The sequence below is a fragment of the Xiphophorus couchianus genome, chromosome 15, assembly GCF_001444195.1.
Source record: "Xiphophorus couchianus chromosome 15, X_couchianus-1.0, whole genome shotgun sequence".
Classification (NCBI taxonomy): Eukaryota; Metazoa; Chordata; class Actinopteri; order Cyprinodontiformes; family Poeciliidae; genus Xiphophorus; species Xiphophorus couchianus.
In genome coordinates this window covers 8,088,940-8,109,180 of record NC_040242.1, presented here as the reverse complement: position 1 = coordinate 8,109,180, position 20,241 = coordinate 8,088,940, and the positions used below count along the sequence as shown (strand labels likewise).

At 36.8% G+C, this 20,241-nt stretch overlaps 2 protein-coding genes across 2 annotated transcripts; one reads left to right on the top strand and one right to left on the bottom strand.

The window, feature by feature from the left end:
• Positions 1 to 129: 129 nt before the first annotated feature.
• On the bottom strand, positions 130 to 14,593 carry LOC114158501 (macoilin-1). The gene is made up of 11 exons (XM_028040069.1): positions 14,405 to 14,593; positions 12,431 to 12,572; positions 12,149 to 12,275; positions 11,411 to 11,534; positions 10,638 to 10,819; positions 9,751 to 10,228; positions 9,524 to 9,682; positions 6,629 to 6,799; positions 5,188 to 5,314; positions 4,452 to 4,626; positions 130 to 2,506 (listed from the first exon to the last, which is right to left on the bottom strand). The coding sequence occupies exons 1-11, from the start codon at positions 14,479 to 14,481 to the stop codon at positions 2,316 to 2,318; spliced, it is 1,953 nt and encodes a 650-aa protein (XP_027895870.1). The 5' UTR covers positions 14,482 to 14,593; the 3' UTR covers positions 130 to 2,315.
• Positions 14,594 to 16,413: 1,820 nt separating this feature from the next.
• LOC114158839 (cysteine-rich venom protein ENH2-like) lies at positions 16,414 to 19,598 on the top strand. Its single transcript, XM_028040733.1, is given in 5 exon segments — positions 16,414 to 16,423; positions 16,603 to 16,778; positions 16,882 to 16,976; positions 17,341 to 17,443; positions 17,609 to 19,598. Coding segments are annotated over 5 exon segments (402 nt in total). The 3' UTR covers positions 17,627 to 19,598.
• Positions 19,599 to 20,241: the final 643 nt, after the last annotated feature.

The following is a 20,241-nucleotide window of genomic DNA, read 5'->3' as shown; positions in this document are numbered from 1 at the left end:
AAATGTTTAGGAATTAGGAATGCTACAGAAAAAAAGCTAATTTTGATGGTATATTTTTGAAGTGTAAATTAAAACTTCAAGGCCCCCAGTAGAAATAATTTACATAAAGACAACACAAAAGGGACAAAATTGAATATTTTAAATAATTTATACAAAACCCCATCCTGGTGTATCAGGAGTGTGACCTCTAACCTCAGAGCATCACTGTTTGAATTCAACAATTATTCATCCAAAATGGTTTACAAATGTTAGCCCTTGTACAAGAATAGTCATGTACAGAAGTTCACAATGTGTGCTCAAACAACACTTGGATAAAACACATTTCATGCTGACAAAACACGTTGCCGTACAAAATTACAGCAGTTAAAATAGAAGAACAGCGAAGACTAAAAAATAGCTTTTATATAAAACACCCTAGAAAGACACTGTAAATAAAAAGCTACCAAAATGGCCACGTCTCAACGATGAGTTTCTCAGCTGCGTGGGAATTTTCAGTTCTGTACAGCGAGTACAAAATAAATCCAAACAAAAACAGTACATAGCACTTCAAACACATTACTCATTCACATTAAATTCTTGTTTTACTTCCCAGTTTGAAAGTGACGTATATAGGCACAGTAATTAAATCCGTGAGCCATGTTTGGTGAACACATTTTCATTTGTAACTTCAAAAGCCAGTTCAGTTCAGTTCAAACACGAGCTTCCAGCGTCAAAATGTCTGCTGACACAAGGGTTGCAGTTTCTTTTTAGCGCTCCTCCTTTTTCGTGTTACAACAGTGAGACAATCAAATACTCCAAAGAGTCTCCCAGCCTGCAGCCAGGAAGCTTCATAACAAAGCTAACATCTGTTACGTAGAAATATTCCAAATCTGAAGGGTCTCGTTCCAAACCACTGAGTAATTTTAGATTAAAAAAACAAAAACTTTGATCTGAATTTCAGCACAATCCAAATAATTCTCTATTTACAGTCAACACAAGCTGACAAGAACATCTTGTTTCATGCTTGTTTTCAAAAATAATTAATCATCAATCACATTTATGTTCTCATAGATATAAAGTAAATTGTTTGGACGTGTTATTTGTATTTTATCCAATAAAGACATTTCATATTCAAAACTCACATAAAGTCCATCAACTAAATCGATTTTGGACTCAGACTATTCAGTTAACAAATCTTTTTTTTTTAGTTTTACTTTTCATAACTGAAACTAATTTACAAAAAAAATGTTTACGGCTAAAAATTTCCAATACATCGAATATGTATGTTTACATCAGAGTGGCACAACTGTAAACTTGAAGTTAAATTATGGCTAAATTTCCATTCAGCTGCTTTAGTTTCTCTGTCCTAAAACCACACATGTAGTAGGACCCAGTCATTCTAGTGTTAAAAGATAGCTTTAATATTGAAATCTGTACTATTTCTTTTAATCATCAAACGGTCTAAATTGGAAAGTTCTCATTAATTATTCAGAGGAAAGAATACACTTTTAAATACTTCTTCAGCTTGCCTATCTAATAGTGCAGTTGAATTAAAGATTGAGTTGCAATATGTTAGATTTTGCACTCTTTAAAGCATAAAACATACAATTGTTGTCAGAAAGCAGAACCTCCACATTTATTAGGACCCCTGATGGATGTGTAAAAAGATTTTTAATAAATATTTTGTGAAGCATCATAGTCTCACACAGAAAATGTTAGAAAAAGCGTTCAATTTATTGAGTGGGGAAAACCTCTGATTTTACTAAATAATAATTATTATTCATAAACAGTACCTCCGAAAATGGTTTAAATTTCATTTTACTGAATCCTTTTTGTTCTATATACTTCACTTTATTGAATTTAATTACCAAAGATGACAAAATTTGCATCTCTTTCTCAGACATGTACTTTCTTCTGTGTATTCTACTCCTTTGTTGTCATTTCAATTGAACATCCACATCAAACGCCAGACCTAAAGGTTTGTTCATCTGCAAGGCCTGAAAAAGCAATGATGTTGTGCTTCTCTCATTTAATGAAGATGGATACGATGCCGCCGTTAGCAGCTCTGCATATAAAATACCTCGCTTTTGTAAGAGAATCTTTCTGATATGGGAGGAGAACAGAAAATATAATGAATAACACCAAGTTAGCACCAATAGTGCAGCAGAAGGCATTGGACTTTAGGAGGTTTGTAGCTGTGTCCACTGGTAACTGGACGCAGACGTCTTCACCGTGTTGCTTTAGCTCTGTATTTAAAAAAAAACACAAAAAAAAACTCTTCTGGTCCTGGCATGGAAGGCTGAGAATGCGTCAGGGATCCACTTGGTCCTTTTTTTTTATTTTTTCAAACACTGGTACATCAGCGCTCGTGGATTCAGCATGTAGCGCTCCGAGTTGAGCAGCTTGGTGAGATACTGAGGTACCTGGGGCCGCGGAGCCACGTATGACACGCCGGGGCTGACCGCCATCACCTCTGCAATCTTCTGCTTCATTTCGCGGATCTCCCTGTCCTGCTTCTTCACTTTATCTGCGAGACAGAAAAACACATGGATAAAGACATGGACACCGAAGGAGACAGCAAATATCGACAGTCTAAGATTTTATAAGACAATAAACACATAAGGATGGCATTCCTTCTTTGTCATTTTTAATCTGCCACTCTTCATACATCTTTACACAAAAACAGCACTAATTGACTAAAGGCTGCAAGTCTGGCTGCATGAGTCATCCGGGTGTTGCTGTGCGATGACTTAATGAGTTTCTGCACATGTTGCAGCAGGTGACACATTAAAAGGCTTAATCAAACAGATGTGATGCATTTTATGAGACAAAAAAAATATCAACCCAGATTTCCAACAATTTTCAACCCAAACCTGCTTTACAAACTTCTCAGTTTTCTAGTGAAAACAGAAAAAGCCAAACGATGTAACCTTGCAAAAGAAAACAAAAAAAAAACATTCCTACAAATTATGGAGAAGTAGAATACTTTCCTAAATCCAATATAGCTTTGTATTTTGCTTTGCTCTAAATTCTTCAATTAAAATCATAATTTGCTGTGATCATAAATTATTCATTACAATCTGTGATGATTTAGGACATCTGGTCTGTTAAATGTGTTTAAATCTTATAGTTCCATAAATCCAAGTAAGAAAAAAAAAACTTTGTCTCTTCCCAAGAGGCAAAGCTCTTTCATTTATGGCACTTCAGAGCTGCACAGAACCACACACACCTAAAAACTGCGCACATGATGAGTACATTGTGAATACTCCAGGGTACAATTCAAACAATTTAAAGTCAGATGTGATACTTATACTACTATTATTATGACTATTAAATGATTATCAATAAATAAATGCTACTTATTTCAGTGCACACGCCTCCGAATTGTGCACATGGTTGGTAGCATTCAGAGCAGACTTTAGTTTAAATATAATAATAGAGATGTGATTTTTGTACCAGTTTCATTATGAAGAAAGCTGGATCGTATATGAGTTTTCATTGAAGTAAAAGACTCTGCTGTGATCTAAATCTAAAAAATAAAGCAATGCAATTCTTTTGTTTCTTAATGTTTGCTTACTACTGTTTGGTAATTTAATGACTATCCTTCTTTGACAAAATTCTCAAACATGGTTTAATATGCCTGCGACAGACTGGCGACCTGTCCAGGGTTTACCCCGCCTCTCGCCTGGAACATTAGCTCAAGATAGGCACCAGCACCTCTCCTGACCCCACTAAGGACAAGGGTGTTAGAAAATGGATGGATGGATGGATGGTTTAATATGCTAGTTTTTAAACGTTTAGTTCTGGTAAGTTTGCTGTGTCTGTGGCTCATTATAAATGAATGAAAAGTCTGTTAAATAGTTTACGGGTTAGCAGCCAAAAACAGCTTCTTTCTTATTTTTTTGTACACTTATGTTTTAGTTTATAACAGATATTACAAAACACAAATTGGATGAAATATGAATAGACAAAAATTCATATTTCTAGATTGTTGGCAATCTAACTAAGTTTTGATCAGTTGTACCAACCCTTTTAATGTATTGATATGCGATTAATAGTATATACTGACTTTTAATGACATATTACAGAGGTTAGGCTTTGTCATATTGTCAGCATTTGAGGGATTTTCTTTTCCAACAGGCTGACTCATTTAGATGGATGCATGGTAAAAGCTCTCAGTTTGCTTGTTTCACAAAGTTTTTAAGTAATGAATTAGCAATCAATTTGTTGACTAACAAGCGAAGATTTTTAATCAAAAATTTTACATTTTAAACCACTTGTTAGAGAAGATGTATAAAAATGTCCATCCATCCGTCCATTTTCTGTACACCATTGTCGATTGTGGGGTCGGGAGGGGTGCTGGTGCCTATCTCCAGCAAACATTTCAGGCGAAAGGCGGGGTACACACTGGACAGGTCGCCAGTCGGTCGCAGGTCTGTGTAAAAATGTAAAAATGAAAAATGTTTGTAAACCTTGAGCTATTTCCAGCTGTCTGCGGGCGTCACCCAGAGCAGAAAAAAGGTCCAGCTTGATGCGCGTCTCAGCGCTCAGGTTGTACTCCAGATGTTGAGCCTTTTCCTGCATGGCTGATAACGTGGAGAACAGCATGTCTGTCTCTTTCTCCACACAACGGTACTTCCCCAATGCCTGGAAACAGAACGGATAACAGCAGATAAAAACATATTAATTAAACTAAGCCCACCAGATGGAGTCATTTCTTTGGCTTCCCGACTTCTATCACTTCTTTTCTTCCTCTCTCTTTCTTCTTTTTGTGGGGTTTTGCTCAGGGAACCATTATACCACAAAAAGAAAACAGTTGTAATAATTTTAACTTGACTGACGCAAAGTCCTTTTAACGGTAGGTGCAATGGTTTCTCAACAGACCTGGCTTTGATCTCAGCATGCATGGTGAAGAGTGTGTTCACTAATACGAGATCAAATCCCAACACAGCACAACGTGCACACCAAACATCCATTCAGTAACACTGCTCACTGATGTAATGACAAAGTGCATTATGTTGACTGACGGCCAAAATGAAATAAAAAAAAAAAATCTCAGATGAAAATCTTTCAGTTTGCTAAAATTAAACAAACTCAAAAAGCAAAAACCAGATCATGAGCAAACTCAGGACAACGACGTACACGATCATTTGGGTCTCACAGACACTTAAAACTCACAATTCATTCCCAAACAGAAGAAAAAGATACCTCGATATCTCTCTCTAGATCTACCACACGGCTCTCTTTCACTTGATACTCCAGCTGCAGTTGTTTGTACTCTGTTTCTAGATCTTTAACTCTTTTCCTCAACATTTGGGTTTCACAGTGTTCCTGCCTGGTGTAGGAGATGGAGAGATTATCAGTTTGGATTGGAGAGAAAGGAGCGGGATTATCAGCAGACCAGTTCACACAGAAAGAAAACAGAACATTTGCAGTTTTTGTTGTATTCATAAAAGAAGACAAAAATATAGAACAAAACAACCAAAGCAAGCAGAAGTGTTACAAAATCAAAAAATAGTTTTTTCAAGACTTTTGAGCAGAAAAAGAGCCTTTGACTGGGTAGTTTGTAACTTGCTAAGCAGAACTCAACATGTAGACAGTGCAAAAAGGTAAACAAACACGTTTACTTCTTCCAAGAGAAAAAGAACATTACAGTTTAATGTGGAGCTACTTTTAACTTCAATTTATGCAAACTAAAGATGTTCTTTTCACTCCACTATTCTCTACATTTGGAAAAATTACAGTTCATCTTCTGGTATTTCTATAAATGGTATTTAAAGTTCCTAGATCTCATTAAGCTTCTGATACACATAAGAACTCTAAAAAAAATAATTGCTAAATTCAAAATATATAGGAATTCTTATTGCTACTAATTCTTGAGATACTGGAACAAGCAATTAATTTATTTTGAGTATTTTACACATTTTTACCAAAGGGTGCCAACAATTTGTTTATATAAATCACATTTAAAAACAACTAGGTTTAGTAGAGTGTAAAGTTACACTCTACTTTCCATATATATCATCTGATCTGCACCAAATTGAAAAAGGATATTCAAGGAGGGACTGATCCTTGAATATCCTGTTGAAAATAAAAGTTACATAATGTGAGATGTGCCCAGCCCTGTGAGCGCCTTAAACTCAAACACTAATTTTAAAAACAATCTTGAGCTGCAGAGAGATGGAAGCAGGGCCAGTATGGTCTCAGCAGCAGCTTTCAGGATAACAGGAAGTCGATGTAATGAAGCCTGACTGATGCCTGCTTTCAGGGTATTACTATTATCAAGATGAGTTGCAATAAAGGCATGCACAATCTTCTATGAAGGATAAAAATAGCGTTTTTGTTGTTGATGAAAGCCTGACCACACAAAGGTTTGCTTCATAAGTCCAGCACAGTGACCACAGAAACCCAACTAGGCCCAAATGTAACGGCCTCAGTTGTGCTTTTATTATAAGTTCAATGCTTTGCAGCTTATAATCCAGATGTTACTGTCACTGCACAGCATAGAAGTGTCAAACCTCATGTTGAGATTCCTAGTTTGTTGAACAAAAAAAAGTCAGACTTCCTCTTAACTCTCACCAACCGTGGGTGGGATTTTAAGGCGCTTACTCACTTCTGGACAATGAAAAGCCAGACAAGAGGGGTTTACCTGTTGGTCAGGGTCCGCGCTGCACTCGCCGCCTCCTCCAGTTTCTGAGCCTGAAGCTCAGCCAGCTGCTTCTCAGCGGAGAGTCTGCCCTCTGCTTCAGCTCTGGTCTTTTTCTCCAGCAGCGCTGAAGTCTGTTTGTCCCTCTGCTTGGTTTTAGTCAAGCACAGAATCCTGAAGGCAGAAACAGAGACTGATCATACAAAGACCTTGATCTCAAAGGATAAAATTTTATGTGCATAAAAGCATGTTTATGGATGCTTAAAACTTCAACCAGCATTGTGTTATTTCTTGAGTTATTTAAATGTGTTTTATTCAGAGTCCTCAAACTATAGCTTAAAGTATGTTTTAACTGTGAATTAGTTGTAGGAAAACTGCTTACAGAATTTTAAACTTTTTGTTTACTATCTTACACTCAGAAAATTTTATTTTCCACTCTCAGTTTTAAGCTTTTACAGCAACTGAACATGTGAAATGTAAATAAAAATAAATTAATGAACCAACAGCAATGCAAAAGCATAATTTTTCTTTGCTGTTAATTAAATGCTTTTAGCTTTCTGTGTGTGAGCTTGCTAACCAAAACTTAAAACAGTGCTTTAACTGTTTCAAGTTTTGGAGAATTGTCTCACTTTTCTAAATCTTGAATACTCGGATTTGTTTTGGGAAGTTTCTGTAAAATTCTGGACAACAAACCCAGTTTGGTTTTATCATGTGTGTTTCACAAATTATCCAACAACACAAGATGGAGGATTGAAAGTAACATGCTGTTTCACAGCTGTTTTTAACATCTGGAGTAATTTAGATCAGCTCTATTTTTAAAATGTGGTAAATTAGGACCTAGACACTTTTAATTTTTATTATGTTGGCAGTGGTAATAAGAACAACAATAATAATACTAAAAAATCTAAACTCATTTATCATCTCTTGGGAAATAGATTTGTTGCCTGACTGTAGACAGTACATAATATAATAAATTAGCTGTAAAATAAATAAAGCTTGATCAGTCTGAATCAAATAAAATGCAGTGTAGTGGCATACAGTACATAAAATCCAGACAAAAATATTTTACAAAAAGCCACAAAATTGTCCTTCTTTTAAAATTCTAAATGAGTGTGTATGTCTCAGTTTTCAATTTACTTTTCAGATATTCTGATTTTTTTTCTTGTAGATATGGGTAAAGGAATAAAGTTTTCAAAATGAAACATTTTTCTATATTTATCTCAAATTAGACATTAACATTCCAAGTTTTTGAAGATTTCACAATAACATTGCAAAGTCAAGCACAGCTTGGCTTGCATTACGTTTTCAACCATGTCCTTTGAAAAAAGCCACACAAAAAAAGAGGTAATGTATGATAATAATGTGTATTTGAAGCATGCCACAAAAATTTTAGTACGGCAAAGAAAACTGTCTCAAATTATGGAAATGCAAGTCTCCTCCAATAGCATCAAAAGAAACCTAAGAACGCAATTTTCAGAAAAAGCATGAGCCATAAACCAATCTAACAGATATAAATGCTATTTTATATAACCAAGTCCCTCATGTGCTGCTTCCTTTAGATACTGGGAAAAAATTTAAGTATGAAATTTATTGTCATGACTGAGATGAGTAGATTTCAAAACATTTTCAAACAGATTGTGTAAAATTTAATGACAGTTGGCATGACTATTATTTTTTCTTTTTTTATTTTTTACTGTCTCTACAAAATACATAAATAAAAATAAATAAATCTGAAGCTTTTGATGACTGAAAGAGGCAATGATGTGGTAGATTGGGGTGCTTCAAGTGGTTTGCAGAAAGGTAATACAATTAAAACTGGAATATTTGCATTTCTTGCAAAATTGCAGTGTGAATGCTGAAGGTTGAATGTTTTTGGTGAAAACTGCAGAACAATTTAAGTAAAATGAACTATAAAGCTGAACCTAACTCAGGGACTAATAATAGCATGTAGGCTAGTTGTAGCATGTTGACCTTAACATACTCCATGCAGAGTGAAATAAAATATGTGCAAACAAAAATTAGCTTAAAAGTTAAAATTAGCTTTAACAAATAATGATAGCATCTAGGCTGGCATTTGCATGTTCACCTACAGTAGCACATTCCATGGAGAGTAAAAAACCCATGCAAAAGCTAAAACTAGCTTAAAAGGCAAACCCACCTAAAATACTAATAACATCTAGGCTATCAATAACATGCTGTCTTAGAGAAACATACTCCACGCAGAGTGAAAAAAAACATGTAAAAGCAAAAGCTAGCTAGGGTGTAGGCTAGCACTAGCATGTTAATCAACAGTAAAGTACTCCATGCAGAGTGAAAAAACAACATACAAACTAAAATTAGCTACAAGACTAAAGCTAACTTTAATACTATTGATAGCGTCTGGGCTAGCATGTTGGCCTACAATAACTTACTCTATGCAGAGTATGACCTTCTAAATCAATTCAAATTTTATTTGTATAGCACTTCTCAGCAAGAAGGCAATTCAAAGTGCTTTACATCATAAAAACACAAAGTTATAAAACACAGAGTCAACAGTTGAAACATTACATTTTATCAAATACCATCCATAGGCTACACATCAGGTTGTTGATTAATGTTTCATTGATTATGTGTCAAAAGCAACTCTAAGCATGTGGGTTATTAATCTAGATAACAGTATTTTTTATGCATTGGAAAGAGCATTGAAATTAAGGTCCTTCCATCCTATTTCCACCTTTATTCCAACTCTAATTTCAACCTTATTTATTTGAATAATTCATCAACAATTAACAGATTAGATCTGTTGAAAATCTTATCTATTCACTGATGGATGACAAGTTTTGATATCATTTTATACTTTTCCATGTTTATAATTAATATTTTGTGCAGCTCACCAAGTGAGTTCAGTGGATAACTCACTTGCTCTGCAGCAGCATGTTGGACTGTCTGAGGAGGGAGACCTCCGGCCTCAGGCTCCTCTCGCTGTTGGTCAGGTTACAGATGTGACTTCGCAGCTCCTGTTCGCTCTGCCTGCTTGTCTGCAGCTCCCCCTTCAGCCTCCGCAGCTCTGCTTCAAGTCTGATAAAAAGCAGAAACACCTCAGCACCAATTTAGGCCCAATCTGGTGTAAATAAACAGCTACGTACTTGCTGATTTGTTCAGTGTGATAATTCTGTATCGCTGTGGCGCTCTTGTCCGCTGCATCCCTGTTAGGGCTGATTGTTTTTGAGTTTGTCCTCTGTTTTTTCTCAGGCCTCCCTGCAGGAGGTGAAGGAGTGTTTGTGTTGCTTCTGCGGGCTTTTGGGGAGGCGCTCTTGGCAGCTCGGTTGGCTTTGCTTCCCTGGTCCTCTTGAGGTAGATTTTCCGGGGTAATGGACGACTCTGGTCCTCCTTCCCCGCTGTGAAGCTGATCTTTGGACTCAGCCACAACGTTTTTAGATGACGACGGCGGTGGCGGTCGTCGGCTCGGCTCGGCCGACCTCACCTCCTGTGATGCTTTCTCGGCCGCTCGCTCCTCACTGCGGATCTGCAGGCAGTCGGCGCTGTGTGCGTCATCATGGGCGACCATGGCACCGTTCTGACACTGATACTGAACGGGCTCAGGCTTGACCTTCCACTTAGAGGCTGTGAAACAGCAGGAAGAAAAACTAAAGGTCTCTTCTCTGATTTTACAAACGCAAACTACAACTTGTAGTGACATTTGTATAATGACACTCGTGAGACACATTTAAAAACTGGAAATTCTGAGAAATATATCAAATAAATCAAGTACAGTGGTTTATTACACAACCTTTTTACTAATTTAGTCTCAATGAGTTTTCCTACATGAGAACCAGAGATTTTAAAGAATGAAACCAAGAATAAAAAGGCAAAACCATTGATAGAGCCGTCTCAAACCGTCATGGTGGACAAGCATAAATGTTTTTTATGCATCTTATGCAGAGAAAGAAGCAAATAAAAAGTCAAAAAGCAGCTGGTTGCAAAGGTGGTCATGGAGTGTTGCTGAAGTGCTGCTGCAGGTGCCCAGACTTACTGCTGCTGCTGCCATCTGTGCTGGTTTTGGAGTAAATCTGCAGGCCTGGTGGGAGCGAGTGCTGCAGGAGGTGCATGTGAAAGTCATTCTCGCTTTGCACGGCTTTCTGTATACGCAGCTTGAAAATGTTGGTGAAGTAGCAGGTGGCGTCAAACCCCAGATAAACAACAGGATAGCCAATACTGAAAGTAGATATACGAGGAAACACAAAGCAGTTAGAAGAATACAATGTAAATTCAAAGGAGACTGTAGAGCCACAGTTTGGCTAAGTGCAAATGAATCTGACAAAAAATTGATAATAACTGTGTCAATAACTACACAGTGGTAGCACCCTTTTGAACTATCAGGCCTTATTTAAATAAAAATTGGATGGCCTTTCCAAGAAAACTGGGATTTCAGGCTTTTTATTAAGATAAGATGGTCAAATTGACACTAAAATGATTAATTAGATGTAAAATCAATCCTATTTCATCCCAGCACCGAGACCTAAATTAAAACCTTTCAGCTCACATGAAAGGAAACTTTCATGTGAGCTGAAGAGAAGATAGCATAGGAGAGAACTCTGGTGATGCATTTTTGACTAAAGAAAGTTTAATAAACAGGATGCAAATGACTAGCAGATTTTATGTGAAAATAGTGAGAGTACAGAGATTATGCAGCTGCAATAAATGCTGAAATATCTTGAGGCAATTCACACATCTTTACCAGAGTTACCAATAAATATGGCGGGTACTGTATCAGCCAGAAGGTAAATTTATATCACAGCAGCATACCAATGTGCAGCAAAAAGATGAGACAGGTTGGGATGAGAGGTATTAAGATCTTTGAGTCGAAGCGAAGCCTCAGTGTAGACGAGCAGAATCCACAGGGACACCGTTGATATACAGATGCCTTTCTCTGGGAAGGAAAACAGGATTTACTGGAGGCGTTCAGGGACACTTTTCAAACCACTGCGTTAAAAAGTTAAAGCTCTATGATGCAATTAAAATATGAAATAAGATCAATGATAACTTCTCTTTTGGATTAACCAAATCCAGTTTTTTTCTGTTGTCTCACAATTTAGAATGTGTGACTGTTGTAGGAAATGAGGAAAAAATGTGTCATTTGAGTCGAGGAGGAGAATCTGGTCTAATATCAGCGCAATACAAGATCAGAGTGGAAAAACATTATGCAAAACAGCCAGGCTGACTTACATGCTTCCATCATAACAATTCAGTTACATTTCTTGATCAACTGACAATGGATGGATGGATGGATGGATGGGCGGACGGACACAAGGACGGATGATGGATGGATGACAAATTTCATATCTTTTGACATATCTATCTATCTATCTATCTATCTATCTATCTATCTATCTATCTATCTATCTATCTATCTATCTATCTATCTATCTATCTATCTATCTATCTACATATATCTGTATATACTGTATATATATATATATATACGTGTGTGTGTGTGTGTGTGTGTGTGTGACTTCAGTGGGGAAAGAGATCGAACAAACTCACCTGTGTGCCATATATAGTTGAATAAAACGTAGGTGCTCGCCACAAAAAACAGCCAGTGCAAAGGAACAAAAATTAAACAAAAGATGTCCAGTGTGAAGGCGGCACAAACAAAAACAACACAAATAACCTGAAAATAAACAAGGTGAGTTTAGTTCGCTGCAGAAAAAAAATGTTTTGTTGGTTTTTTTTAATACAGAAAAATAGTCATGGTGTCTTGTTATAGCTTCATTCATTATTGGGGCTACAGTACAGAACATGAGAACACACAGCGGGAGTCCTCACCAGCCCGTGGCAGTGGAAAGTGGTGTACACACTCCCAAAGAACAGCCAGCATGGCCACAAATACTCCAATCTAAATTCAAGGATGAAGTCTGCCAGCAGCACCAGCGTCCACATCACCATAAATTTCAGGAAGGTGTACGCACTGAAAAGACATGTGAAATCCATTAAAAATATTCTAACATTCAACTATATACATACTAAAACATATTTAGAAATGAACAAATGACCGCTCATTTTTCTGTTTAAGGAGTCTCATGCTTACATCAGAGCGTTACATACAAACAAACACAAGACTGGAAATGAAAAACAGACCAGAAACAACAACTAAACAGCTGCCTCTTAACAATACAGCCTATTTCTTTAAGTAGAGGCCACAACAAAACAACCACTGTCCCCCATGATCATTTTTATTAGGCAGCCAAACACAAGCGGTGCTTTCCGTCCTTTGTTCTGCTCATCCAGACTGCCATCACATCACCCCTTCTTTGTTTGGTTGCCATGGCAGTATTTCATCTGGAGGAGAGAGGGAGCACCACAGCATCCTTCTGCTGCTCCACATACGTCTCTTTCTGAAGTGGCTTACATGTTTAAAAGTATCAGAAACATGCAGTTATTTCACAAAAATAGTTATAACATTTGATTTGTTAATTTAGATTGCTTTTATATATGTTGCTTCGATTTTCTTATGCCCACAGATGCATGACGTGTATTCATGTTTTTAGATAGTAGAATGGGCTATTGTTATTGTTCGGCAAATACTTAAAAATCAGATTTTCATTGTTCACCTAAAGGACAAATGTATAAAAATTAAAAACTCGCACGATTTTTAGCCAATCAACAGCAGCTCTAAAAAACAGACAAAGGTTCGAGAAATTAGCTTATATTTTTAAATCCTTAACATATTTAATGAAGTAAGTGCTTTTAAAATCGCAGTTTTTTCTGAAGGGCATGCATCAGCAGTCAAAACCTTTTATGTAAATTATGCATTAACTATTGAACAATAACATACAGCCTCCAGTTTGTACAAAGCTCTAACAGTATCACATTTACACATATTTAAACAATATAAACATTATCATCTTAATGTACTAACTGCACAAACTATCCACTTCCTTTTTTCTCCTTTACTTAGTCTTGCTTTGTCCCTTGAGTGTAGGACTAAAACGCAAACTATCACTTACTTAAAATTTTAATGCAAAAGTATCTCATTAACTTCAAATTTACACGTGTATGTTTTAAAATAATACGTTATATCTTAATGCTAAACATGTTTTATTTTTGTTTTATATTTTGATATAAAACTAACAATATTTCTATTTTCCTGCTATTATCTTAATGTTTTCTACCAACTTGTATACTATATAACACAATAAGAGTAAAACAAACACACACAAGAAAGCTAAAGAAAACTGCTTCAAAAAAACTTCCATGTTTGAAGATTTATAACTAAACTCAAAATGATGTCAAGAAAAAAAAAAGATTCTTACATTTTTTCTGGAATCCTATAAAGGCGTTTTAAATGTCAAATTTTAGCCCAATACAGCTTAATCCTTTAGCAAGATTAAGCTAAAGATGTCGACTTCACATTCATAAAAATGTGGATAAATAAGGTAATGTGATAAATGTAAGGAGCCTGGAGGGAGAGCAGGCCGACATGAACTCTCACACAGCTGCTGTTTTCTGCCTTTCTGTAAACAATGTAGGCTGGAGTTAACAGTATTCCCCAGCGCCTCTTTTTAATTCAGCTGCAGAGGCTCCAGTTAATCCAGCAGCAGCAGCAGCAGACTGGCTCATTGAGAGAAAAAGATGCGACACACGGACGGAGAAAGAAGACGCGAAGCAGACCAGGTGAGCAGGCGGGATGACGACGGCTGAAATGCACACAAAGACGGAGACGTGGCGCCACAACAAAAGCAGCAGCAGCCGCGGCGGCAGCTGGGCTCGGCTCGGCTCGGCTCGGTTCGGCTCGGCTACCTCTCAGACAGCTTCTCCGTGATTTTCAGTCTTCTCATCTTCCGGAGCCTGTTCGCGTCCACATAGCGTTTCTTCATCTTATGGCTTCTGCTCCCTCCGTGCTGATGTCTGACGCTGCGGCTACAACAGCAGCGGCAGCAGCGGCCAGGGGGGAGGAAAGAGGGCAGAAATAAATTAAACAAACCGAAGGTATCCCTCCCTCTGCGTGTGTTTGGATGGAGGATGATGATGCTCGCCCTCCAACCTGAGGTGAGGTCTGTGAATGTCTGCGCATGCGCACTGCAGGTTGCACCTACAAGTGTTTATCACAGGAGGGGAGCAAATCAACACAAAGCACACATGGAGCCGCTTTGTACTCTGCATCAGTGAATTACAGAAGGGCGCTTTATTGAATGCATGGAGTAAAATTCTATATTACCTAATTTTACCTAAAATTGTGTAATTTGGCCAATTTTTGCCAGGTTTAACTTTCAGTACTAATCAATTAATCTGATTTTTTTTTTAATTTCACTTCCTACAAATTTTTTATTCAACTACTAAACTCTTTTGATACAGTATTAGCAATGCAATAATGATGCAAATAAATAATTCAATTCCTATTTTAAATACAAAAATAATCAATTTTATTACCTAAAATGCAACAGCATAGCATTCCTTTAGTGAATTTGGATAAGGCTAAGCTAGAACTATGTCACCAGAGGAGGTTTTGGGTAAACATATGATGAGGTGTTATCTTAAATGTAAAATGTATATATATATATATATATTGTGCAGTTGTATTGTTTGAAATTTTGCAGTGATGTTCAGCTCTTTTTTGCTTTTACATATTTTATTTTTCTTATTTAGGCGTCACACGCACGACTTCGACAGAGCAGACTGAGATTGTGAACAAGCATAATACTCTGAGGAGAGGTGTCCAAGCTACTGCCAGCAACATGATGAAAATGGTAAAAACAAATGAAGCAGAACAGAAAATGATTAAGGACTTATTGCTTCTGATATTGCCATCTAAGTCTTTAAGGCTTTCTGGTTTAATCATTTCCCCACACAGGAAGACAACAAATTTTTCCTGTGAAGAATTTGTAATGAATGTCTAAAATGAATGACATTACTCTCAGTTTTAAATATGCAATTTTTTCACTGCAATACAAAAAAAAGTAATAAGACCTGGTCATCTAAATGTTGTTGGAGAAGTGTTGTGTATCTGTTTAGATTTTTTTTTCTGCCTTTTCTGCAGAGCTGGAACAAAGAGGCTGCAACCAATTCTGAGAAATGGGCAGCAACCTGCTCCATGAAACACAGCCCTGCAAGCTCCAGAGTCATCAGCAGAAAGCTCATCGTGGCAGCAGACATCTTTGTTTACATGCGAGACTTGCACATGTGTAAAATCTGTGAAGAATATTTAATTTAAGACAATCAAAGCATACTTTTACTTGTCTTGTGAGTCCATTTTTCTTTTGAGAAAGTTTTTAAAACATGACATAGATGCATAAATATAGAGAAATACAGGAAATATAAGGCTTCAGCATTGATAAATGGTAATAATAGTCTTTTTTTTCTTCATTTTTTACAGAAGCACCTAGACTTAATATTAGTATTCTCTGTTTAACATTAGGATTTACTGTATGTTATATATGTTCAAAAAGAGATCTACCTTGTTGGAGAGTCATGTGCACCATAAATAAGCAAACTAGCTAAAAGATTAGCATAGGACAGTGGTAGCAGAGCAAGTTTAAAAATCTTGATTGAACTCATGCAACTTTAACTTTAACTTTAATCTTTTGAACTTAAGAAAAATATATCCTAATATATATAGTAGTAACTGAGACAAGGTTTGTATTTTCAGTATTTACAGCTTCATAGTATTTCATTAACTATGAAGCAAATGCTTGTACTCCAGTTTGATCAGAACTTTGATTAGTTCAGTTAAAAACCTTTATTCCAAAATAAACATAGTACATTTGTCTAAGCATGCACTCTTTTATCAGAACATTTATTAACATAAAAAAATGGATGATGGTAAGTCATAGTGGATAACTACGGTTTTAGAAATCTTGATATCTTTTTTTAATCCCTCTCATAAATATTGACTCATTTGATCTTGTGATATAACAGCCATACCTCTTCAAAACAAACTTTTTGGACAATAATAATTTATTGTACAAGCATGAAATTAGAAAATGTGGTCATGGATTGAGCAAAAATTTTGTTGATATTGTGTTTGGCTGCAGCCAGTGGCTGTGGGGAGAATCTCTACATGGCTAGCTTCAAGAACTCCTAGTCCAACGCCATCCGGGCCTGGTACAGCGAGGTAGCCAACTTCCTCTACGGAGTCGGATCCATTAACGGAGGAGTGGTGGGACACTATACACAGGTGTGGTTGTTTTCATAGTTTCCTATTCTGATTAGTTTGCACACAAATGGGCCACTTTACTTTGAAAACACAGTGCTGAACAGCGTCTCTTTTTTGTGCACAGGTTGTTTGGGCCACCTCCAAAAATACTGGCTGTGCTATGGCCTACTGCTCCAACTCCACATACAAATACTTCTATGTCTGCCACTACTGCCCACAGTAAGAACTTTGCAATGCAGATAACTCTTTTTCAAAATTGCATGCTGTTTCACCTCAGAGCAAAAACCAAAATTTTTTATAAATTTTCCGTCTGCTAGAAAGGATTAATACATCACAGACAGGATGGGTTACTGAGAAAACCCACAAATCAATAATGCAATGATGAATGACCACGTGGATGCAGGATTAAATTAACTGAGGAAGAACTACAGAAATCGTTTCGTTCTGCAAATCATTTTCCAGTCATTAAATAGTAATTAAAACATGCTTTCCCTTCTAGGTAGAAACAAGTAATCTTTCAGTCTTACATACAAATGTAAGGTTTGTATCTAAGTATTTATTTATCTTACTATTTATATTTTAGTTATTTTGCCTGCTTTGCAGAGGAAACTACAATTTCACTAATCCCTACAACTCAGGAACATCCTGCAGTGACTGTCCCAGCGCCTGTTACAACAAACTCTGCAGTAAGTGCAAAAATATATGCTGAGGATATTTATGGAGGTATATACAGTATGTAGCAAACTATTTGTGCCATAGATGGGGTTTTTTTTAACCATGATAACAAGAAATATTTTGAAAAATGCAGAATTTATTGTTTAATTTTTTTTTTTTGCTGGGTTTTGTTGCAGCCAAACTGTAATGACTAGCAAAGCATCCGTCCCAAGACTCAGCAGCGGTGGGGCTGCAGCCACAGTGATGTGGCCTCCTGGAGTCCCACCTCCTGCAGATGCACCGATCAGATTATCTTAAAGTCACAGATGTACTCTGACTCACCCGTCAGTTTCAACAAAGACACTAACTGCATAAATCTGTGTTGTTATTCTGCTGGTTATTAACCCAGCATAAAAGGTGAGACCTCTTTGTGCTACAGGCGGAAGCAGAAGAGTCTGGTTTGTAACTCCTGGCTGTTGGAGCTGCTCAGTAATTAGCAGAGGTCAAAAGGGAAATGTGCTTTGGCACAGTAACCCTTTGAACAAACACAGCCTGCAGGGGCAGGTATCCTTTGACAATTTGTGAGGTGCAAACTCACAGAGAGGAAGGATAGCAGATATGACAGGGTTATTTCACAGAGGTGGGGAGGAAAGAAAAATAAAGCTGTATACAGTTTGTTATCGAGACCACTTGTTACCTCAAAATGTGTAAAATAAATATCCTCTTCAAAAATGGAGAAAAATAAAACTTCTAATTCAAGCACATTTAATTAATGAAACAATGCCACTCTTGTCTCTTTCAGCAACAAGCAAATCTCAAGTTTCCTCTCCGCATTTTAATTGTTTTCATTCTCATTCATAAAATAATCCATCCAAACTTCAACATTATATTTCCTATTACCACATGGTAAAACACACTGCCATTGTATTGAAATTAACCCGCTTTCCATGCGATAACAGATGTCTCCCATTTAAAAATAAACACTTGCCCTGAGTTTTTGCAGCACCGCCATGCTTGCCAAAAAAGTCTCTCTTCACCTATTGCAGTTAAACATTATCCAAATTTCCTTTTTCTGCCTTAATGAGAACAGCACCTGCTGAGAGTGGACAGAGTAGCTGAGTTGGAGCAGAGGGGAGATAAGGCGGATGAGTTTTTTCGTCTGCCAGCGGGTCCGGCGATAGCAAAGGTCCTCTGGTTTGGTCGGTCTCGATAAGGCCAGTCTTGCCATCCTGTGGGGCTTATCATGTGCAGCAGCAAGCCTCAACAGTTAGTCCCAGAGCCAGAAACTGTTTATGAGACTGGCGTCAGCTAGGCGTCCCTAACAGTTTTTTTCTGTTGCTGTTATTGTTTAAAATTGCAAAAATAATGACATGTTTATTCAATATTTTAGTTTTCATAACACCAACAGTGTTACCCATTTAATTCCTGCAGCAAATACTGGCTTATTTTTGAAGTATCTCCATTTAAACTCAAGTTAAATGTAAAGATGGAGCTCTGCTGCAACCTAGGGGATCTAGATACTAAGCAGACTAGTTATATTAAACTAATTTTAAGAAAGACAGAAGCAAAAAAAAAAAAGTAGATGGAAGCAAACATAAAGAAGTTTAATAAGTTGTTGGTAGCTCTAAAAAGGCATTTCCACAGGCAGGAAGACACAGACAGATCAGTTACATCAGAATGCCCAGACTGAAGACAGTTAATTTAGTCTATGCTGTTATCTCACAACATCACCGTCCCCTCGGATCGGAAACAGGAAGCCAAAAGAAAAAGAGCTGCGTCTCGATGGAACCCAACAAACATTTCAGGCCTCAATGCAGCAAAATCTAAATGATGAATGTCTTCAGCTCAGATTACGTTTGTTATGATATTACATGAAACTAACTATCAAAGTTAGAGCTTGTTTCTACTAAAAATGCAAAAGCTTTTTCAAAAATGACTGGAATATGAATAGAAAAATAAAAACAGCCTTTATTCTATGACAAAAGGGAATTTCAGGTGTAATAGCAGCATAACACAAAAACAAAACGTTCTGAAGGTGTTTAATATGATATATAAAAAACAAGATTAACAATAACAACAATAGAATTTTTCTTTAGATTTTTTCTACATCTTTTATGAACACAAACGTGAATGCATATTACTGGGATTTTATGTAATTAATCAATAATAAAGGAAAGCTATTCTGTGCATTTGTTTTCAGCCTCCTTTTTACTTAGAAACCCATAAATAAAATGCACGAAATTTGCTGTTAAAAATCCTGCAGTTATGAGATGAAGTCTATCTGTGTCTAATTTTTCCTCAGTTATAAGTCAAATTGTTCTGTGAAGGCTTCAGTGGCTTGTTAGAGAAAAGTAAACAAATGAAAAGAAACAGCATACAGGACAAATTAAAAAGTAGGGTGAGATTACAAAACAACTTCCCAAGATTTGAATATTTAAATATTAAAAATGAGGGAAGCTAAATAGTCTTTTGACTTACAAGCAATAAACTTTATTAAAAAGTAGCTCTACACATAAAACGTAGCACACCATGCACACAGTAAAGCATGGTGGCAGAAGCATCGTGCTGTGGTGATAATTATCTTCAGCAGCGTCAGAGTTGATGCATAGATGCATGGAGCTAATTACAGAACAATACGAGGAAAAAAATAGCTAGAGGATGCAAAAGACATAAAACAGGGTTGAAACAGGATGAACAATTTTCATAATTTTCTTAACAGGACCCCCCAGGTTTCGGTTGTCATGTTTTATATCTGATCACCTGTATGAAGAGAGCTCCTCCTGCAGAAGCAATCAAAAAGGCCACTGAGCGCTGCGATCACACAGTTTCC